This window comes from Barbus barbus (genome assembly GCF_936440315.1).
Source record: "Barbus barbus genome assembly, chromosome: 9".
NCBI classification, from domain to species: Eukaryota; Metazoa; Chordata; class Actinopteri; order Cypriniformes; family Cyprinidae; genus Barbus; species Barbus barbus.
Genome location: NC_136737.1, coordinates 1,403,159 through 1,427,099, shown reverse-complemented (window position 1 = coordinate 1,427,099; position 23,941 = coordinate 1,403,159). Strand labels below are relative to the sequence as shown.

Genomic DNA, 23,941 nt, shown 5'->3' with positions numbered 1-23,941 from the left:
TATTATCTGGTATAACGGCAAAACGTTTTAAGGCTATTCCGTCACCCCTTGTGTTCTAAGGTTTGTTACCACACGGCAAACTTCAAAAGACCGTTCTCCAAGAATCAGCTACAGAAACTTCTTTTTAAAAACCTCCCTGACTGTGTAGAACACACTCTTGACCTCATTCTGTACGGTTCATGACAGCGCAGAGCGTTTAATCCACCTCAGATTACTTGTTACCCCATTCTTCCCGTGGAACAACCCCTCCGTGTTACCCACATCAACGCGAGGGTCCCGTCTCCACGACAACCGGCGGTCCGAGAGAATGTCATGTCTGTTTCTGGTCTGCTGCTGTTTGGAGTCTGAATGCCGAAAGCTGGCGTGTGACAGTCGCGTAGCAACCGCTCATGGGCCGCTATTGATATTCAGCGCGGGGGCCGCGGCTCGGGAACAATACGGCCCTTATGGGCCCCCACGACTCCTCTTGAGAATCTACTGTAGGAGGAAAATCACTTCAGAACGGCCAAGAGACAGCAGTTCAACTGTGTGTCCAATTCTTTCACACAGACAGGTCACATAAGTACAAATCCTTTAAGCGTTTGTGTGCGTAAAACAGAGTTTATACAAAGTTTGTGACATATTCAAACTCTTTGAAACTTTTATTGGCTGCAACGAAGTACAAAAACAAAAGAAATACTAAATATTTGATGCTAATAATATGTTCAGCTACATTGGTTCACTTTGCTATTATAATCATTACTATCTAACGTGTTAAAGTTGCAAAGTTTTTTCAGTATTTTCTCATAGTTCATAGAGTGGTTTGTCTCTGCTGAGAGTTTGTAAACGGGCATAAGTCGTTTAATTCCAGCAGAGTATCAGACAGTCTGATCAGATATGTGAGACAGACTCAATAAAACAAAACTTTACCATATAAAGGTTGATCCGAAAAGATGATTTATGCTTTTCCAAACCATACTTTCATTTTTAAACACTGACAATTTAAAGATAGAAATTAATTAAGTGCATAAAAATACAATGTTTTCAAGTTTGCCGCAACTGTCCATCCAGCAGTACAATTTTTACGGATAAACGAAATATTTGTTATTAATTCCAACGAAATACAATAAAGTTCACAATTTGTATTTCTGTAGTGTAGAAGTGATGGATCTATCAATAAAATAGACTTACATACTGAAATACAGCAACTAATTGAGGATTTTAAATCACTAAACATGATCAAGAGAAAACAAGATTGTGATTGGATGTAGACAAAGGAACAGGAAATTGCATTTCTGCGTTTATCTCTCCTCATCCAGCGGTGAGTGACGGCATGATCATTCTGTCGTTTATTTTTACTTTATATTATTTTAAATTTAATAAAGTATTGCGATAATTTATTAACACGTTTTTTGTGTTCTGCACATAAAATAAAACAGGTTTGGAACATTTAAATGGCAATGGAATGATCGTTTTTGTGTGAACTGTCCCTTTAAGAGTGTTAGTGATGGACGATATTTCATTCACAGATTTAACGGACACTGACGCCGACGTTCCGAGATCAACATGGCGTTCCGATGATCAGCTCAGCTGGACTGTCCTTCACTTTATCAAAGAACACCGCGGGCGACGTTCCAGACATGATCTTCAGCTTCTCCTCCTGGACGGAGACGGGCGAGGACAGGGACGAGGAGACAGCCGTAGCGTTAGTGGACGAAGATGAAGATGTCGTCGACGACGAAGGATCCGGAAGACACTCGTCGCAACAGCAGCAGCAGCAGTCCATGAACGCCTGGCCGAGAGAGCGACAGATGCAGAGCAACAGAATGGGCGTTGCTCCCGCCCGTACAAACAACAGGAACTGGCCAATCAGAGCGAGGAGAGCCCGTGTGGCCACGCCTACCTCCATGCCCGCGTAAGCTAGAATGAAGTTCCAGACGTTTTCCGGCAAACTGCAAATGGCGTAAACTGACGCCAGCGCCACCACCGTGCGGGTCAGCTGACGCTCTCGCCGCTGCTTCTTCTTTGGAGAGGAAGATGCGGAAGACGATGAAGACGACGAAGAAGAGGGACGAATGTTCTTGGTGTTTTCGTCCGCCACATGTCGCGTGAGCAGCTGACATGCGCCGGTGAACAGCAGCGGCAAGCAAAAGAAACATCCGAAGGTCCACCACATTCTGGCCTCATGGTACGTCAGCACCAGCGAGTACAGTGTCTCCGGCAGCGTCACGGACGGCTGCTGACAGCACGAGTCCACCGGCAGACCCGTCCGTGGAGACACCTCCTGCTCCAGACGCCACATCAGCAGCTCCGGAGCGGCCAGAACCAGAGATCCCACCCAGATCACCGACAGCTTGGCCAGGATGGACTGACAGGACTCCACCAGCCGCGGCCGTGGCTGAACGCTGGTCACCGCGTGGAAGCGGTCGATGCTGAGCGCACATAGAGTGAACGTGGTCACGCCAAGAGACGTCACCTGAAACACACATTAACAAACACTTGTCAGCAACACACACTGACGGGAAATTGCGTTTCTGTGTTTAACTCTCCTCATCCAGCTGTGGTTACAATGGTTGCTTTGACAAAATCTATATTGTTAAAAGCACTATATAAATAAAGGTGACTTGACTTGACACGAAATCACACGACCTGCAATTAAATAGCATCGCAATTGTTTTTTTCTTCACATATACCATTGTAAAACTATATTTTTTAGACATTTACCATGATGATACCATGCTTTATGGATATGAACAATGGTAAAACATTTTTTTCCATTTACCAAACAATGGTGATACCATGTTTTTTGGATCTCTCTACTATGCTGACATGATTTTTTTTTTTTACATTTACTATCATGGTGATACCACTCCTTTTTTTGTCTACTATGGTGATGACATGTTTTTGAATCATGTTTGATGCCATGTTTTCATTACCACATTTTCGGGGACATTTACCATGGTAATACCATGTTTTATGGACATGTACAATGGTGATAACATGTTTTTCAACATCTACAATGGTAAAACCCCATTTTTGGGGACATTTTCCTTGGTTATACCATGTTTTATGAACATGTACAATGGTAAAAGCTATTTTTTTACATTTACCATGGTGATAACTTGTTTTTGGATCTCTACGAAGCTGACATGTTTTTTTTTAGACATCTACCAGAGTAATACCATGATTTTGGATACCGTGATTGTTTTTTGAATATACACAATGGTGATCCTCTGTTATTGGACACATATCCACATTTTTTGAGCATTTGCTATGTAGTACCAATGTATTCTTTGAAATACATTGGAAAGCCATCTAAGCACCATGGTATATGAATATGCAATCACTATGGTATATTTATTAAAAGCCGATTTGTCACCAGCAGAGACGGACTACAGCTGCGTAAGTGTTTTGAATAACTTGGTTGCAGTTCTGTTGTTTTAATAATTTACTTGCTACTAGGAAGGAATAGTTAGTTTCTACCTATTTCTACTCTGCATTTTCGCTGTTTTTTCTGTTAATTGCACTTACTGGAAATTAGAATAATTTGCGCCTCAGGTGAGAACGAGCCTTTGTGTTTGTGCAAAGTGTTAGTTTCGTCTTGAGCTATCTAGCAGTCCTTTAACCTTATTGGCTGGGCTGATCAGAAGCCGGCAACAGCTGTTTTCACTCTAGTTTCTTAGACTGTATTTAGTTGATGTCAGAGCGCTGACGGAAGCGTTCAGCCTCCTCGTGTGAAGACCAACGAGTGTAAAGACAGACGACTTTTTCCTGCGCGACTTTGACCGAGCAACGACACCGAGCACACACTTAAGTATCCTTTATATCTTCCCTCACGCTTTCCTATCCTCTATCATGTGTTTCCAAACCATTCCGGTTCTCTCTCTACCTCGCTCTAAAAATACATGCAGAAGGTCACGTAACCCTGCCAACCTGCGCACTATCTCTACATCTTCCACTGCACCTCTTTCTCTCTCTGTAGGTCTTTGGAATTGCCAGTCAGCTGTCAACAAAGCCGACTTCATTTCTGCATTTTCCTTACATTCCACACTCAGCATCCTGGGCTTGACTGAGACCTGGATTCGTCCAAAAGACACGGCAACCCCAGCTGCTCTCTCTCACAATTTCTCTTTCTCTCACACCCCTAGGCAAGTTGGCCGGGGTGGGGGCACTGGCTTGCTCATTTCTAACAATTGGAAATACTCTACCCACTCTCCCCTAGGCAATCTCAACTCATTTGAATCGCATGCTGTTACTGTGACAGCTCCTATAAGACTCCAGATTGTGGTAATCTATCGTCCGCCGGGCCAAATACCACCAACCTTCCTAGACGAGCTGGACGGACTGCTGTCGTCTTTCATGGAGGATGGCACTCCACTCTTAGTCTTCGGCGATTTCAACATTCACCTAGACAGGCCTTATGCTACAGACTTCCAGTCACTCCTAGCTTCATTTGATCTCAAACGCCTCACCACTACTAGCACGCACAAATCTGGTAACCAACTCGACTTAATTTATACACGCAATTGTTCTACAGATAACATTCTGGTACAACCACTCCATATCTCTGACCATTTCTTCATTACATTTACGTTACATTTTGCAACTCAGGTGCCACCATCTCCCTTACCGGTTACTTTCAGACGCAACCTACGCTCCCTTTCCCCCTCCCTTCTTTCCTCTGTAGTATCCTCCTCTCTTCCCTCGCCTACCCATTTCTCTTCTCTGGATGTAAATGCAGCCACTAACACTTTATGCTCTACCTTAACCTCTTGTCTAGACGACATCTGTCCTCTCTCCTCTAGGCCAGCACGGGCTGCTCCTTCTAACCCCTGGTTATCCGATGTTCTTCGTGAGAATCGGACCAAACTCAGAGCGGCAGAGAGAAAATGGCGCAAATCAAACGATCCGTCGGACCTGAGTAGGTATCAGTCTTTGCTTTCATCTTTCTCTACTGAAGTCCACACTGCCAAATCCTCACATTTCCACAACAAGATCACCAGCGCTCCAGACATGCGTAATCTCTTCAGAACATTTAATTCTCTCCTCTGTCCCCCTCCTCCACCTCCCACCACTTTGATAACCGCTGATGACTTTGCCTCTTTTTTCACAGACAAAACTAGAACAATCAGCAACCAGTTCTCAACTCCGCAGGACCTCCGATCAACCACATCCACCGCTCCAGCTCCCATCTTCTCCTTCTGTCCTCTCACCGAGGCAGAAGTATCCAAACTTCTCCTCTCCAGCCATCCTACAACATGTCCTCTCGACCCGATCCCCTCACATCTTCTCCAAACAATCTCTCCCACACTCTTACCGGCACTCACACACATTATCAACACATCTTTCCTCACAGGCATCTTCCCCACAGCATTCAAGCAGGCTCGGGTAACCCCACTGATCAAAAAACCTACATTAAATGCTTCTCTTTTAGATAACTACAGACCTGTCTCTCTCCTTCCATTCATAGGGAAAACACTCGAACGAGCTGTCTTCAACCAGCTCTCGCGGTTTCTTTCACAGTACAACAAGCTGGATGCTAAACAGTCAGGTTTCAGGAGTGGCCATTCAACAGAGACTGCGCTACTCTCAGTCACTGAAGCCCTGCGAACTGCAAAGGCTGATTCCAAATCGTCAGTCCTCATTCTGCTGGATCTCTCTGCTGCTTTTGACACTGTCAATCATCAGATTCTCCTGTCTACACTCTCTTCACTGGGCATCACTGGAATTCCACTTCGCTGGTTTGAATCCTATCTCACCGGTAGATCCTTCAGGGTGGCCTGGGGAGGGGAGGTATCCAAACCACATCAACTGATCACTGGAGTTCCTCAGGGATCGGTTCTTGGACCCCTCCTCTTCTCCACGTACACTACATCGCTGGGTCCCATCATACATGCACATGGCTTCTCCTATCACTGCTATGCCGATGACACGCAGCTCTATCTCTCTTTTCAACCAGATGACCCAACGGTAGCTGCACGGATCTCAGGCTGCCTGGCGGACATCTCGGCATGGATGAAAGAACATCACCTACAGCTCAACCTGGCAAAGACGGAACTTCTGGTCTTCCCTGCCACTCCGACTCTACGGCATGACTTCACGATTCAGTTCGGCTCATCAATGATTACCCCATCAACTTCGGTCAGAAATCTTGGTGTAATCTTTGATGACCAGCTGACCTTCAAAGAGCACATTGCAAAGACTGCTCGTTCCTGCAGGTTTGCACTACACAACATCAGAAAGATCAGGCCCTTTCTGACAGAGCATGCTGCGCAACTTCTTGTCCAGGCCCTGGTTGTTTCTAGACTGGACTACTGCAATGCTCTTCTGGCTGGTCTGCCATCAAACGCAATCAAACCTCTACAAATGATTCAGAATGCAGCGGCACGACTGATCTTCAACGAGCCCAAAAGAGCGCATGTTACACCTCTCTTCATCTCCTTGCACTGGCTACCAGTGGCAGCTCGCATCCAGTTCAAGTCACTGATGCTTGCGTACAGATCTACCACAGGCTCTGCACCCTCCTACTTCCACTCACTATTACGAACCTACATCCCCTCCAGAAGTTTGAGATCTGCTAGTGAGCGACGCCTTGTGGTACCATCACAGAGAGGCTCAAAATCACTCTCCAGAACATTCTCGTTCACCATTCCTGGCTGGTGGAATAATCTTCCCACCCCTATCCGGAACGCCGGATCTCTGGCAACCTTCAAGCAACAACTGAAAACTCATCTCTTTCGGCAGTACTTGACTTCATCCTAAACTTAAAAAAAAAAAAAAAAAAAAAAAAAAAACTTTCCCTCTATCTTTCTCTCCACCTACTAGTTTGTACTTATTTGAACAATGACTGAGACTTGGTGTTATGAGCACTTCCTCTGTCTGACTGCCTCTTCAAGATGAATCGCTTTTTGTATTCCCCAATTGTAAGTCGCTTTGGATAAAAGCGTCTGCCAAATGACTAAATGTAAAAAATGTAAATGTAAATTAAAGTACCACAATTTTACCATTTTACGCCATCACTAGTCAGTAAGTGTGATATAAGTAAGGGTTGATGTTCCCAAGTGACAGTGCATATTAAACAGAATGTTGATTTGATTTGCATCTAATCTAATATGTTAATTTACTACCGTATAATAAAATGTTTTAGGGCCACAGAAGTGGGTCAACAGACAAGCAAACACGCAGACAAACCTGCCCTTAAAACACACTCTAACCACTCATTCAACACGCTAATAAGCCCAATTAGTGCCGCTAATTACCCGGAGATCTCATTTACATGACAATCAGGAGAGCTGGTGCTCCAAAGAGGAGGCTGGAAAATGAACTCAAGAAACTACCCACAATGCCACACACCGACTCTGATCGATTACAATGGCTAGTTTTCTTACAATTTGATATTAAGTGTGGGAAAAATTATTTAGTCTGTTCACTTAAAAAAAGTACTCTGGTATTAGCATGTTTCTTAGACATGGCACCATGGTAATCTGGTTTTTGATAGAAAACGTTTATTGCTTCAAAAAAACAAGATGAGTAAATTAACGTTTTTTTGTTTAGATACCCAGCTAATGTTCTCAGAATGTTCTGGCAAGGTTCTCTCAAAGTTAGCTCTTCCAGTAACTTTATCTGGTCTTTAATAATGCTCTCAAAATGTTAGCATAAAAAGATCTACCCAGCTAACAAAAAAATGCTGTATGAATGTTTTGCTAATGTTACTGTAAAGCTTTATTTCTGAATGTTCCCTTAACGTTTGAATAACCAAAAAAACTACTTTTTTAAACATTTTAACATTTTGAACTTTCAGAGAACGTTTAGAAAGTTTTTATAAATTAACGGGAATGTTAGCAGAATGTTCTTACAACCTATTCTTGAATTACAGAAACTTTATTACTTCAAGAAACAGATGGATATATGAAACTTTATTACTCAGAATGTTCTCTCAAAGTTATGAAAACAAAGCAACATCATCTGGTGTTTAATAATGTTCTCAAAACGTTAACACAAACATGTTCTAAGGACGTTTTGCTAATGGATTCTTTCTAAATGCTCTCAGAATGGCCAAACCATCCAGTTTTAAAATGTTTTTAAAAAAGTATTTTTCTTGGTTATTCGGACGTTTTATTTGACCATTTTACAAACATTATGGGAACGTTACTTCTGAATGTTCCCTGAAGGTCATGTTCCATGAAGAGATTTGTAAATTTCCTACCATAAATATATCAAAACTTCATTTTTGATTAGCAATATGCATTGCTAAGAACTTCATTTGAACAACTTTAAAGGAGATTTTCTCAATATTTAGATTTTTTTGCTCCCTCAGATTCCAGATTTTCAGACAAATATTGTCCGATCATAACAAACCATACATCAATGGAAAGATTATTTATTCAGCTTCAGATGATGTGTAAATCTCAATTACAAAAAACTGACCCTTATGACTGGTTTTGTGCTCCAGGGTCACACATGAACAGACTGCCTGATTGGTTGCCTAATTAATGGACTGATTGGTCACACACCTCCACATATGGCACTATCCTGCAGGACAGATCTCCCATCAGTCTCCTCTTGGTCAGCTCGTTGAAGATGACCACCGGCAGGCAGAAGAACAGCACCATGAAGTCCCAGAACGCCAGGCTGGCCAGCGCGCAGTTCCAGGTGTTCTTCAGGTAATAGTTGTGCCACACGATACACATGAGCGCCAGATTACCCACAATTCCCACGGAGAACACGATGAGCGCGAGCAGCATGACTGCGTACGCGCTGTACGACTCCTCCGTGATCGGGAACAGCGGGTTATGGACGCGCAGCGACCCGTTGAACGCTCGCGGCGTGGTGAAGAACGCGTCGGGGTCGGGATGCGGTCGCGGGGTTCGGTGCGCGTTCCGCTCGCGCTGCTGCTTGTGTTTGGAGCCGCGCGGAACTCTCGGCGCGCGCGCGTCTTCATCATCATCACTGCGATGCGCCGCGGAGGTGTTCTGCTCCAGCGCTGAGGAGGAGGATGATGGTGATGACTGCATCAGACTCGTCTTCATCTCCGCCGCGCGTTTATCCGCCTGAACCGATCCGGCGAACACAATCAGAGCGAATAAAACGCGCAGCATCATCGCGACGCTCTGCTGGACGGATCTGGTGTGCTGAGGATGCGCGAGAGCTCCAGTCTGATCATCTCAGCTAGTTCTGCTCCTCTAGTTTCTCATCCGGCTCTCCAGTCCACTCACGAAGAGCGCCAGGATAACATCCGCCCTCTTGTGGATAAACTACACTATTCACTTGCAGAAAACCGGAAAGATTCTGGAAATGTGACGCTACCTCCCTGCTGAAAAACAAAAGGAACCATCGCAGAAATTATCATGGTTTCCTATAAATGCCATTACAAACCATCAACTTTTAATCACTAAAACCATTAAAAATGTTTCTCTGTTGTGTGTTTTGGGACATATTCCATTGGTTTGAACAAGCCACCAATAGAAGGCGACCAACAGGAACATTATAGTTTCCAAAACCAGTGCAGTTCCCATTATAACCAGTAAAACCATTACAGACTCTGATGGGTTGTGTTCTTGTCAAGGGCTTAATTACACATTTTTCTCAAATTTAAGTTTTATAAAACGTCTGAAATTACACAAATCTATCTGAAGTTCTGTTGATCCTAAAGCAGTGAAAACTGCATCTCTATTATTGTGTAAATTCATTACAGTGTGTGTTAACCTGGCAACACTTTTGTATCTGTATACGTTTTTATACTTTTTCTTTTCATTGTTTTGCTTTTATTGACTTAATGGTTCAATTGTACGGTTTAATTTTGGGGGGAAAAAAGGAATCCCAAATAAAGACTTGTGATATGCACTCCGAAGTTCAGATCTCAATCAAAAGATTGGTAAGACCTTTCTTCATGTTCAGAACCCAAATGAAGATATTATTGATGAAATCTGAGCGCTCTCTGATCCTCCATAGACAGCAAGGGTGCTTCCACTCCTTGTTTATGAGCAGAGCAAATGCATCAGTAACTTCATAAATGCATAATTAAATAAGGACTAGTATGTCTCGAATAGACTGATTTTCCTCAATCTGTTTTTGTCATATCTTTGTTCATCTGCTGTTGTTTTTGTCATTTATTGACGTTATGCCTCAAGCTTGTTGTCAGACCAGACAGACAGGAACCGGTTGGATTCCTTCATAAAGTGAACGACTCTTCCTGCAAACTTCTTCCTGCTCGCATTTTAGCAACATAAAGAAACGTCTACATGATGGAATCTCGAAGTAGGTATCCTGTTTGATTATAAATACTCTTTGTGTTTGATATATGAAACGTAATTGTGACAAGCTACATTAAATGATGACTTTAGTTCATTTATGAACGTAATAGCTGCATGAGCAGCAGCTTCATTTTCATCTTCTATTTTTGCCTTTTTGATGTCTATTCATGCCATTTTATTTTTAAAATTAGTCCTAGTGTCATCTACAGAGGACATGGAATAAAATATGAATAAAATATAATTTTTCAAAAATGTTATTTTTCCATTTTTTTCTTATGCTCTAAACAATGTAATGGCATGAACAAAATATAAAATTCATAAAGGTTTTTTTGGGGAGTTCTCAGGAGGATATTACTCATTACTAGTTACTCCTTTAAAATGTACTATTATTACTTTACTTATTACTTTGACTTTGTTTAGCTTTTTTAGGGCTACAGCCTTCATCGGCTGCCTCTTTTGTGGTGGTTTTATGACGTGCTGTCGTAGAAGGTGTTTCAGGAGATTGGAAGTTGTGTTGATCGCAGTAGACAAAGTCTTAGTGCCACTACACAATTTGCATGTGACGCTGATGTTTTTGTCATCCTTTCTCCCAACAAAATTAAAATAATGGCTGTATTTCCAGCCGCTAAGTGTGGTGGGCTTCTCCATCTTCCGACGAAGCTAGCTTGCTGCGTTGGTGACGTCACGCACGTATCGTACACCCACGAATAATGATTATGAAAATTGATAGGGATAATTAAATTTTGGAATTTCAAATCATTAGCGATTGTGACAAAAAAAGTAACTAACTAGCCATTTTTTATGGTAACTGTAATAATATTACTTTAATTTTATTAATAATTAGTTACACTACTAGTTACCAGGGAAAGTAATATTATTACTGTAACGCATTACTGCCCAACATATGAGTGTTATCAGCGTGTGTTTGTTCAGTGGGAATCAAACCTGTGATTCACAGCAGGTTTACCGCAAGAGCTTGTCATTCAAGCTACTGTAGTTAAACAGAAAACTGAACGACAAACAACAGGCACAGAAGCTGCAGAACAGTGATGGAGCTTCACATAGTCTGGACGAATGAACAGAGACTGTTTGAAAATCACTAAAATCTCTTACAGGACGATGATCAGACAGACGTCAAGCTTTAGAGAAGATGATCAGCTGAAGACTGAAGAAAGAATAGAATATCAGCATGTCAACCTCAGATACCACAGGTAAAAATCACAGTCACATCTTCGTTTAAAATGATTCTAAAAGAATATTTTCATTACATTGTCAATAAAATTGTTATTTCTTGAAGCACTTTATTTACGTCCAGTGGCATCATATCTAAGGAAATCCATTTCTTCTTGCATATTTATAATGAAAATTATCAAAACTATTTTCATCTCCTCAACAAACTCCAAACATATTTATTCTGATGTGACTTCTAAGCATCTCAGACTTTCACTTAGACCAGTTTTGCTGTTTTAATCATTTGTTGAAAATGTTTTCTGTTGGGTGATGAAGGTAAAATATAATCTAAGACTTTTGTTTCGTACAGTGATTGTCCTCCACAATCCTCCTCGCAGAAGAAGAGCGAGTATAGATCCACCTCTTCAGAGTAAGTCTTTTTTTTCTACATAAATAAATTGTTGAGTGTTGTTTAATCATCTAAATGATTAAAGTCACCGAAGTGATTAAATCTGTCTTCTACCAATGGATTCTGGTCATATTGATCTGTGATGATGGATTAAGATCAAGATCCTGGCATCATAGCATACTAAATATCACATGTGTTACTGTATGATGTGAGGATTGTGATTTGACTCTTTGCAGTGAGGATTGTTCTTCTGTGTTCGAGCGTGTCAGAAAACAGTCTGGTGGGGAACTTCATCTTAGGACGAGCAGCGTTTGTCAGTGAAGCTCCTCCAGATGTTGTAGAGAGAGTCGGAGGAAGACTGAAGGACAGACACCTGATCATCATCAACAGTCCTCAGCTGCTCCAGACGAACATCTCAGATCATCAGATCACACAGACAGTGAGAGAGTGTGTGTTTCTGTCTGATCCAGGACCTCATGTGATCGTTCTGCTCCTCAAACATGATCAGTGTTCAGCAGAAGATCAGGAGCGTGTGGAGAAGGTGCTGCTCTCTTTCTCTGAGAGCGTTTATCAACACACCATGGTGCTCACAACACAAGAGCCCACAGAAACCAGTGACATCCTACAGAACATCATCCAGAAATGTGCAAACAGACACTTCATTCTTCAGAGGAGCAGCTCTCCTGATGATCTTCTGCAGATGTTTGAGGACATTGTGAAGATGAATGATGGACAGCACCTGGATTGTGCTGAAGGTTCACAGTATTTCACAATGGATGATATTGTGTGATGATATTTGATGTTATATTGTTAAATTAACATGTTTTAATCTTCTTCTGTTCTCAGTTTCAGAGTGTGTGAAGCTGAATCTGGTTGTTTGTGGGAGTGATGGCACATTAAAATCCTCCGTATCAGATCTGATCCTGCAGCAGACAGACAGAAGATCAGACGTGGAGCTTCATGGACGGCAGATCAGTGTAATACAGCTTCCAGCTCTGATTGGTCTCTCAGAGGAGGAAGTGATGCGTCAGACTCACCGCTGTGTGTCTCTCTGTCATCCTGGAGTTCATGTTTTCCTCCTCACTATTCCTGATGCTCCACTTAATAATGAAGACAAAGCAGAAATGGAGAAGATCCAGAAGATATTCAGCTCAAGAATCAACAAACACATCATGATCCTCATAAAGCAGAATCCAGAGCATCAGACAGCAGAACTAAATGAAGAAACACAGTCTGTCATTCAGAGTTTAGGAGGAAGACATCAGTTCATTGACCTGAACACACAAGTGTCTGTGTTGATGGAGAAACTGGAGCAGATGGTTGAGGAAAATAGTGGTGATTGTTTCTCTACAGAGACATTGATGGAGGCACAGATGGAGAAACAGATGAAATTTGATGAGATGAGGAAGAAAATTCACTCACTAGAAACACCTTTACTGACACAAGGTAATTGTAACGGTCGGTGGTTGTAGAAACGGGAGCGCTCGACGAAAATAACAAAAGAGAATTTATTTGGCATCAACACACATACACCATTGTAAACTTAAGATCCGACAAGGATTGGGACAAAACTGAATGCTTATAAAGAAACAGGAAGCAAAGGAGCAAACTAGATAATTAATCAAACACAGGTGACAAGACTAAATGATGATTACTAATTAACTAAATCAGAACAGGAACTACCAAATAAGGTCAAAACAGAAATGAAAGGAAAACCGACATGTTACAGATATCGGGGGGCGGGCGTCCTGGAGGCTGGCATAGGATCAGGACAGGGAGGAGAACAGAGAAGCCTCCAGGGCGGATCAGGGGCCTTGGGAGGCCATGGCGGGACTGGAGATTCGGGACGCCATGGTGGATCTGGGTCCTTGGACGGCCTTGGCGGATCAAGGTCCTCGGGAGGCCATGGTGGATCGGGGTCCTCGGGCGGCCTTGGCGGATCAAGGTCCTCGGGAGGCCATGGTGGATCTGGGTCCTTGGACGGCCTTGGCGGATCAAGGTCCTCGGGAGGCCATGGTGGATCGGGGTCCTCGGGCGGCCTTGGCGGATCGGGGTCCTCGGGCGGCCTAGGCGGATCGGGATCCTTTGTGGCCTTGGCCTTTGGCCTGGCCACACAAACTGCGGCTATATGGCCCCCCCAAAAAAAATTTATTTGGGAAAGATCCCCTCAGGCGGCCATATTGGAGGAGAGGGCTCTTGGGGGCGCTCTGGAGGAGTAGGTACATGAGGGCGCTCTGGAGGAGCGGGCACTTGAGGGTGCTCTGGAGGAGCGGGCACTTGAGGGCGCTCTGGAGGAGCGGGCACTTGAGGGCGCTCTGGAGGAACGGGCACTTGAGGGCGCTCTGGAGGAGCGGGCACTTGAGGGCGCTCTGGAGGAGCGGACATTAGAGGGCGCTCTTGCAGCGCGGACTTTAGAGGGCTCTCTTGCAGCGCGGACACTTGGGGGCGCACGGGAGGCGCGAAGCTGGATAGAACCAGCGGAGACGAAGGAGAGCTGGACGGGACCAGCGGAGACGCAGGAGGGCGCTCTTGCAGCGCGGACACTTGGGGGCGCTCTGGCAGCGCGGATTCAAAGGGACGCTCTTGTAGCGCGGACATTAGAGGGCGCACGGGAGGCGCGGGGCTGGACGGGACCAGCGGAGACGCAGGAGGGCTGGACGGGACTAGCGGGAACTCAGGTGGGCTGGACGGGACCAGCGGGAACTCAGGTGGGCTGGACGGGACCCTCTTGCGAGGTGCAGGGATAGGAGGGCACAGACGAGGAGCAGGCACTGGATGGCACTGGCGAGGAGCAGGCACTGGATGGCACTGGCGAGGAGCAGGCACTGGAGGGACTGACATGCCCTCAAACTCTATCAAAATCCCTACCGGCACCTGTTTTTCCTTCCTCGGTGGTTCGGGGTGAACCGTTATAGGCGGCGGGATCCTCTTCAGCGCGGACGGCGCAACGTTCATCGCCCCTTGCGGCGGAATCCTCCTCGCCGCAGGCGGAACATTCATCGCCGTGTACGGCGGGATCCTCTTCGCCGCGGACGGCGCAACGTTCATTGCCGTCTCAGGCGGGACGAATTTCTTTTGGGCGGTGGGTATGGGCGAGCGGCGAATGGCGACCCGTTCTCCCCAAAACGGGTGGCTTGGGTAAGCCGCGACAGGCAGCCCAACATCCCACGCAGAACGAGCAGGGGCGAGCCGCGAACAGCGGCGTGAACCCCCGCAAACGACGGGCACAAGCTCAAGCATCCTGAGCGCTGATCTCGTCTTCAGTATGCGGTCGGATCTTCTGTAACGGTCGGTGGTTGTAGAAACGGGAGCGCTCGACGAAGAATAACAAAAGAGAATTTATTTGGCATCAACACACATACACCATTGTAAACTTAAGATCCGACAAGGATTGGGACAAAACTGAATGCTTATAAAGAAACAGGAAACAAAGGAGCAAACTAGATAATTAATCAAACACAGGTGACAAGACTAAATGATGATTACTAATTAACTAAATCAGAACAGGAACTACCAAATAAGGTCAAAACAGAACTGAAAGGAAAACCGACATGTGACAGTAATGAGCTGAAAAGTATTTTGGGTCTTAAACTACAGAGCATGTTTTGAAATTGAATTTTTACTACAGTAGAGTTTGATTCTAAGTTAGAGTTTTATACATTTGTATTTTAAACAAAATAACTGCAAAATTCAAAGTTAAAAAATTCACAATTCAGTTTAAAAATTCCAAAGTCAAACATTCTGATTGGACAAAAATAAGGTCAAAGGTCAAGCTTCAGTGTTCCACAGGAAATTAAGATTATTACGATATTCAAACTGATCATTTTGGCCAATCACTGAACTACTACTACAATGATCTGGAGCAGTGAAGCTGAAACACTGAAATACTAGACAAGCAGATAGCAGACTTCTTTAATGTTACAGAAGCAATTTGTGCTAAAAAAAAAAAAGCTTTAGGCTGTAAAACTGATGCATTTCCTCTCTTACAGGTTCAACAGAGAGAGAAGATGATCTGAGGATTGTGCTGCTGGGAAAAACTGGAGTCGGGAAAAGTGCAACTGGAAACACCATCTTAGGAAGAAAAGCATTTAAAGCAGTAACATCTCAAGAGTCTGTTACTAAATTGTGTCAGAGAGAAACAGCTGAAATCAACAGCAGACACATTACTGTGATCGACACTCCAGGACTGTTTGATACTGAACTCAGTAATGAAGAAACCCAGAGAGAAATCAGCAACAGCATCCCCATCATCCTGCCTGGACCACATGTGTTCATCATCGTGCTCAATCTAGGACAACGATTCACTAAAGAAGAGGCAACAGCTGTGGAGATCATTCAAGAGACGTTTGGAGAAAACTCATTAATGTACACCATGGTGCTCTTCACCAGAGGAGACGATCTGAATGACAAAACCATTGAACAGTGTTTGGGAAAACCTGGATCTGCTCTGAATCAGCTGATTGAAGCATGTGGAAACAGATATCATGTGTTCAATAATAAAGAGACTGGAGACCGAACACAGGTGACTGATCTACTGCAGAAGATAGACAACATGGTGAAAGAGAACGGAGAGAGTTACTACTCATGTAAGATGTTCAGAGAGATGGAGAGAGAAATACAAGAACAACAAAAGAAGATACTGATGGAGAAAGTGGAGCAGCTGAACAGAGAAAGAGAAGAACTGATGAACAAACATATAGAAGAGAAAAAGAGAATGAAGATGAAGATGAAGGAAGATCATGACAAAGAGAGAAAGAGAAGAGAAGAAGAATTTACTGAGAGAGAAGAACGATATAAAAGAGACATTAAAGAACGAGAGGAACAAGAGAGAAAGACACGAGAGGAGCTGAAGAGAGAACGAGAGGAATGGGAGAAACAGAGACTAGAAGAAAAGAAGAGAAGAGAAGAAGAGTTTAAAGAAAGAGAAGAACAATATAAAACACAAATAACGGAGAAAGAGAGAGAGATGAAGAGCGAACGACAGGAATGGAAGAAACAGAGAGAAAAGGAAAAGACAAGAAGAGAAGAAGAGGATGAGAAAAGAAGAGAGAAAGAACAGAAAGACTGGGATGAATATAATCAGAAACTGAAACAAGAGCGAGAGAGAATAGAAAGAGAGAAAGAAGATCTTCGCTCTAAACATGAAGAGAGAATAATGAAGATTATAGAGGAGGAAAGACAGAATTATGAAGAAGAGAAAATGAGAAAAGAAAAAGAATTCAGTGAGAGAGAAGAACAACATAAAAGAGAAATGATAGAAAAGGAGATTCAGATGAGAGACGAGATGAAGAGAGAACGAGAGGAATGGGAGAAACAGAGACTAGAGGAAAAGAACAGAAGAGAAGAAGAAGAGAAAAGAAGAGAGAGAGAAAAACAGATTTGTGCTGAAGAGATTGAGAGACTGAAGAGTGAAATGGAGGGAATAATCAGAGAGAAAGAGAGAATAGAAAGAGAGAGAGGAGAAGAACTAGAGGATTTAGAGAAGAGACTGAAAGAAGATCAACAGAAGACTCTTGAAGAGAAACTGAGACTGCTTGAAGAACAGCATGAAGAAGAACTGATGAGAAGACGAGTGGAGTGGAGAGAGGAATATGAAGGAGAGAAAGAGAAGAAGATCTGCTCTGAAACTGATCGTTCACTGCAGGTGAGAAACATGAAGAGAACATATTAATGTTCATTCATCACATTTTCTCTTTATTATATTTAAGACTGTATTCATATATAATTATCACATTAATAAATCCAGATAATTATTATATTATATTAATGATTAAATTATTTTAAAATGTAAGAAAGCTCAGATGACAGGACAAGTCTGTTATATCTGTATTGACACTGAGTAACAGAAATGAATTATTGCTTGTATTATAATAATAATAATTATACTAATGTTTTAACTAGGGATGTGACGAGATCCAACTGGTCTCGCGAGAACGTGACAATACCCTCACAAAACATTTTGCAGTGTTTACATTAGTTTACATTAGAGCTGCACCATTAATACTTAAAAAATTGCGATCTTGATTCAAACACCCATGCGATCTTATTCCTGAATGACAACGATGCAGCAACATCACGAGTGTCAGTGGATCGTGAGAAGCACGTTTTGTCGCTGCCCATGTTAATGAATCAGAGGGTCGGCCATCATCACGCTTCCGATGTTCTTCACTGATATGAGCGGCGACAAAACAACTTCTCTAACACCTGTTTCACATCGTAAGTGTCTTGAATGGAAATGAAATGGATTTATTTTAAAAAACTGTAATTCTCAATTTATCCAGAATCGTGCAGGTCTATCTCTATAATTCATTAAAGTAGAAGTTTAATTTCATGAAGTACAAGTTGATTTCAAAATACACCTACATTTTTTAAATTTTGTTTTTCAGTTGAATAAAATAAAAAAATTTTCCCTATATATTTCATCATTTAGGATTTTTTTTTTTTAAGTCAAAAAATCTTGTCTTGTCTTTTTCTTGTGAACCCAGTCTCGTGTCTCATCTTGTCTCGTGGGATAAGTGTCTCGTCACACCCCTAGTTTTAACTTAGTGTATTATTGTTTTTTCCACAGGGAGAAAACAAGGACATTGAACCAGCAGAAGTCAGAGCAGAAAACAAACAGAAGAATGTATTTGACAGACTTCATCTTGAAGGCAATAAACTGAGAGCTGCAGATGTTCTTCAGATAACTAAACATTCATTACAGTCTCATGAGTCTTGTGCTGAAGAAGAGCTGATTCAGACTTTCCTACAGAAACTACTGATGATGAACTACAGAGCAAGATACATTAAAACTAAACAGACCAATGAACAGGATCATACACAGCAAAGAGACAGTGACTCATCTGAAGATGTGTTTGATATTTTTAATGAAATGTTTTTGTCTAACAAAAGAACCAGTCAGTCTGACCTTATTCACCCGATGGATGTCCAGATGGCCGTGTTTCATTGTGCTGATGTTTTCCTGAAGCAGCTGATGGTCACTAAACTGTCCCAGTGTCAGTACGCTCTGCCTCTGCTTGTTCCTGATCCATTCACACAACAGATTGAGTTTCCTCTCTGGACATTCAGACAAATCACCAAGAGCTGGAAGATCAGAAACACCTACTATGAGATCATCAATCAAACCCAGCCGATCTACAGAGCACAAACTCCAATGGTGTTTTTCTTCAGGTTTGGCTCTGTGTCTTCCTCCAAGTCTGAGCTGATGAACAGTCTGATCAATGAGAGACACAACACGTTCTTCCACAGGAACTGCCCAGACAGCAGCAGAACCAGAGAACTGATGGATGGAGTGGTGGAGATCGCCTGGTTCTGTCCGCCTGGGTCATATGATGATAAATTCACTGAGTGTGTAGCGTTCTGTAATCTACACGGAGATGCAGGAGACCACGAGAAACAGCTGCAGATCCTCACTGACATGAGCTCAGTCAATGTTGTTCTTCTGCCACGACTGGACAGGAATGATAGAAACATGAAAACACTTCAAACACTCTACAAGGACTCAAAGCCACTCATTTGTCTTTTAACTGAGGATGAATCCACTGTTATGAAGATGAAGAAAGGGGAATACAAGATTGGTCTGAAAGACAGAAATCAGTCAGATGTGTCTGAAGAACTCAGAAGAGCTATAAATGCTTGTCTCTCAGTCTCCTCTCACACTTTCAGACTTGAAGATGTGTCCAAACACTCAGAGATCAGAGTAGATGAGGAAGATGATGAAGACTGCAGGAGAGGAAGAGAAGCAGCACAGCAGATGATGAGTTTACTGGAGAAGAAAGATCTGACAGAAATCAAAGAATCCTTTCTGCCTCATCAGGGGAAACTGTGGCATCAGTGGAGTCAGAAGAACAGAGAGCTACATCGACATCGAGCAGATGAGACAGAAATATACATCAGTAGAAAACAAACAGAGATGAAGAAAATCCGTCAAAAGCAGCATGAATCTGACATCAGTGAGTTTATGAAGTGGTTTCTCAAAGAAATGAACTCAGATGCTGCAAATGAGAATATGTTTTTCCTCAAATGGCTCAGAATCCTCCTGGATGAATATATATCAGCTGACATATTTGCTCTACATCACAAATATCATGCAAAGTGGTCAATAGTTGTAGAACTGAAAGAGAACTATGATAAATCTGAGCAACTCAAATCTGAACTTGAACTTGAGAGAATATCTGAGGATCTTCAAGCTGCAGTCTTTGGTGTGGAGCACATCATGAGGGAGATCGGTCAGATCTATGAATCATGCTCATCTGTGAAGAAGAACAAGAAAGACCTGCAGGTTGACTTCTCTTCTCTCCCGAGTCTCGCAGCAGAGATGATGATCTCTGGATCTCCACTGGAGCTGATGGATGGAGATGCTGCTCATGTTCCTGTGATCTGGATCTCTGCTGTTCTAGATCAACTCATCCAGAAACTGGGAGACCAGAGAGTCTTTGTGCTGTCAGTTTTAGGGCTTCGGAGCTCAGGGAAATCCACCATGCTGAATGCCATGTTTGGACTTGAGTTTGCCGTCAGTGCTGGCAGAACAACCAGAGGAGCTTTCATGCAGCTGATCAGAGTCTCAGACGATATGAAAACACAGATGAACACTGACTATATTCTGGTTGTTGATTCTGAGGGTCTTCGAGCTCTAGAACTGGCTGGAAGATCAACAAGACATCATGACAATGCATTCTCCACATTTGTTGTAGGTCTTGCGAATCTGACACTGATCAACATCTTTGGAGAAAACCCAGCTGAGATGCAGGACATTCTTCAGATTGTTGTTCAGTTCTTCATGAGGATGAAGAAGGTCAGACTGAATCCCAGCTGTGTGTTTGTGCATCAGAACGTCTCAGACGTCACAGCTGAAGAGAAAAACATGGAGGGAAGGAGACGACTGCAGGAGAAACTGGATGTTATGACTAAACTCGCTGCTAAAGAAGAAGTCTGTGATGCAGAGTGTTTCAGTGATATCATTAGATTTGATGCTCAGGAAGATGTGAAGTATATTCCTCAGCTCTGGGAGGGAAGCCCACCGATGGCTCCAACAAACCCAGACTACTGTGAGAACATTCAAGAACTGAAGAAAACTATTATATCTCATGCCTCAAAATCAGATGGAATGAGGCTGAAAGACTTCAAAGATCGTATTACAGATCTCTGGGAGGCTTTGCTGAATGAACGATTCGTCTTCAGCTTCAGAAACTCTCTGGAGATTTCAGCTTACAGGAAACTAGAGACAGAATACAGGAAGTGGTCCTGGAGTCTTCACAGAGCCATGATGGAAACTGAGAACAAACTACTGAACAAAATAGAAAATGAAGCGATTCAGGAGATTGATGAAACTGATCTTCAAAGAGAGCTGAAGAAGACAAGTGAAGAAGTGGATAAATCAGTGTCTGAATACTTTGAGAAAGACACATATGCAGAAATACTGATTCAGTGGAAAACATCATTTGAAATCAAAATCAAAGAGATTCAGGGAAATATTGTGAGAGAAACAAAGAGAAAATTAAATGAGGTTCTTCGGCAGCGAAACCTGAAGAAAAGGATTGATGCTCAGAGAACACATCATGAAAACACACTTTATGAAAAGAGCAGAGAACTCGCCTTAAAACTCAAAGACAAAACAAATGATGAAGAAACACTGAAGAAGGAGTTTGATTTGTTCTGGGAACAGATTGTGAAGATCATCAGAGATGCTCCTGCATTCAGAGACACTGATATAATGAGAGATGTGAGAGAGATCCTCAGTGACGTCTATGAAAGTGTTCTTGTAGATCACTGGAGGGAGAGCAGGGATATTTTCACTCTGCTGAGTTATGATGATTATGTACAGTTAAAGAAACCCAGTGGATTTACAGGAGCTTTAACAAATGTTTACAGATCAAATAAAGAGATGTTTGGTTATATTTTGTCTCAAGAAGATGAAACTCAAATAAGATCATTCATAGATCATGTTGTTCAGCAAACAGACAGAATGATTCAGTCATTTAACATCTCAAAGATGGGCTACAACATCAGCTGCATTCAACAACTCATAGATTACATCAGAGCAAGACTATCAGAACATGAGGAAGGACCAGTGAAATATGTGTTCAAGAATGAATTCTTCATTAATTTGGTTCTGTCCATCTGTAAGAGAGCAAACAAGACAATCACTGACCAGCACAGACTGTTCAGAGAATACAATGATCCTGTAATATATGTTCAGAAGAAGAGAGAAGAGTACTATAGTATTTTCCAGAAATACTGTCATGGATCTGCATCAGGATTTTAATACAACAGGAAGGTTTCCATATAGAGAATACAGAAGAGCAGGAGGAGTTTATGTGAAGTGGAGCATCACCCCTGATCTGGAAAAATACCACAGTAAAACATTTGAGGGGAGTGGAAAGATGTAAAAAAAAATAGTGTAAAATACGGTAAAATACCGGCAGCTGTGGTTTTATATAAAATATGGTGACAATGTGTAACACTTTACAGAATGCTTTTTGGCAACTGTAAATTTTACAGTTGAGAATTGTTTGTTGTTTACGGTACATTACTCTTAAATAAAACAGATAAAATGTAAACCTGTTTACAGTAATTTACTTTAAAAATAGCAGCTGTAAATGTTAACTTGTTTTACGGTAAACTACTTTAACAAATAACAAATATACTTTAAACCTACATACAGTCTATCTCCGTAATAAATACAATACAACTGTATGAAATATTATAGTATTTTATTGTAAAGTTCAATTTTACAGAAAATTACCGGCAGCTGTGGTTGCCAGAATGTCACCGCAAAAATTACAGTATAACACATAAGGCATTACAGTTAGTCAGGTTATTGTAAATTACTAAATTAATTATTAAATATTACCCATTGTAAATCAAGGCACAGACTATCATTAATAGACTTTAAAGAAAGAGTTTTTTATATACAGACACTGTTATAATAGTCTGAGCTGATTCAATAACTTGTCCAGTATACTCACAAAGACGTGTTGATCTTGGAAAAACTGCATGTGTCCATAATAAATTAAGGATAACCAGTGGTGGAATAAACATCAATCAAAACAACTTGCTCTGGTTGAACAATAGTAATAAGTCCACACTTGACTGAAGATATGGGACTGAGTTGGTTCGAGAAACTGGAAAGGTAAAGCTTGCATTGTCACGTGTGCTACCTGAGGACCGGCATGATCTCTCTGCAGGAAACAGACACAAAGACAAGTTAGATTCATACAGTCCATGAGCATTATGCCTACAAAGACATAAGTCTTCTTTTGTTAAACTGAATTCCAATGAACTACACAAAACCAAACAACACTCTGGCCACTCTGACAATCAATAGAGTATCAGGGCAAAAGATTGAAAGACACATCTCAGCACCTAGCTAATCACAAGCATTTGTTTCACATCTGTCAGCTTGAAGCCTAAATACACACTCAAGCAATCCGACAATCATCATATGTGTTACAAATCATCAGACGATACCAGTTACTAGCCAAATACATAAAGGTGGTGAAAATTTACTGAACTACCACTACTTACCAATAATTATCCTTGAGACTGGTGTCTGAATTACTGGCTCCAGACTTTACTGAAGAGTGGTGGAACAGAGGCTTTTTCAGAGGCGCCGTTCTGAAAACTGGAATTTTGAGCAGGTGTCGAATCATAAATTGCCAACAGATTGTGCTTTGATATGATGACATGATCCTCTCTGCAATCCCCCCCCAAAAAAAACTATTAAAAAAATGATAACGGTAATAGTAAGAAACGCACCAACTAGGGACCAGAATCAGACTCAATTTTCAGCGTGCTTCGACTGGACCGGTGATCGGCCAGTCAGTCTCACATTGTTCCCTAGTTTTACTAAATGCACACAATGTTTCCTCATGATAAACAGTTTTACATCACACACTGTTGTAAACACGCAAATGCGTGCTTGACCCGCAACAACATGAGACTGTGTAAATATAATTTGGAAGATTATGAAAAGACTGTGATTGCAATGAAAGACTGAAAATTGTAGTACACCAATTTTGTCCATATCAATGACAATAGTTACAATAGATGAGCAAGTGACCAAAAGGTAACATGTATGATTAGTTCATTAGTAGGGCAGTTCCAGTTTAAATCATATAAATCGAATGTA

General features: G+C 42.1%; 2 protein-coding genes across 2 annotated transcripts; one reads left to right on the top strand and one right to left on the bottom strand.

Annotated features, from left to right (window-relative positions):
- Positions 1 to 616: 616 nt before the first annotated feature.
- LOC306875169 (G-protein coupled receptor 37-like 1) lies at positions 617 to 9,815 on the bottom strand. Its single transcript, XM_079425614.1, has 2 exons — positions 8,493 to 9,815; positions 617 to 2,455 (listed from the first exon to the last, which is right to left on the bottom strand). Exons 1-2 carry the CDS (start codon positions 9,078 to 9,080, stop codon positions 1,541 to 1,543), a joined length of 1,503 nt encoding a protein of 500 aa, XP_079281740.1. The 5' UTR covers positions 9,081 to 9,815; the 3' UTR covers positions 617 to 1,540.
- A 337-nt stretch (positions 9,816 to 10,152) lies between these two features.
- LOC306874473 (interferon-induced very large GTPase 1-like) lies at positions 10,153 to 22,362 on the top strand. The gene is made up of 7 exons (XM_079424541.1): positions 10,153 to 10,236; positions 11,348 to 11,443; positions 11,773 to 11,832; positions 12,048 to 12,566; positions 12,658 to 13,257; positions 15,801 to 17,455; positions 18,380 to 22,362. The coding sequence occupies exons 2-7, from the start codon at positions 11,422 to 11,424 to the stop codon at positions 22,073 to 22,075; spliced, it is 6,552 nt and encodes a 2,183-aa protein (XP_079280667.1). The 5' UTR covers positions 10,153 to 10,236; positions 11,348 to 11,421; the 3' UTR covers positions 22,076 to 22,362.
- The last annotated feature ends 1,579 nt before the right edge of the window (positions 22,363 to 23,941 follow it).

What these genes read in the sequence shown, in the direction of transcription:
- LOC306875169 (XM_079425614.1), bottom strand. Translation starts at nt 9,080, where the DNA reads ATGATGCTGCGCGTTTTATTCGCTCTGATTGTGTTCGCCGGATCGGTT. An exon ending in GGATAGTGCCATATGTGGAG is followed by an intron (nt 2,456 to 8,492) that starts GTGTGTGACCAA and finishes TGTGTGTTTCAG; the next exon opens with GTGACGTCTCTTGGCGTGAC.
- LOC306874473 (XM_079424541.1), top strand. Translation starts at nt 11,422, where the DNA reads ATGTCAACCTCAGATACCACAG. An exon ending in TATAGATCCACCTCTTCAGA is followed by an intron (nt 11,833 to 12,047) that starts GTAAGTCTTTTT and finishes GACTCTTTGCAG; the next exon opens with TGAGGATTGTTCTTCTGTGT. An exon ending in AACACCTTTACTGACACAAG is followed by an intron (nt 13,258 to 15,800) that starts GTAATTGTAACG and finishes CCTCTCTTACAG; the next exon opens with GTTCAACAGAGAGAGAAGAT.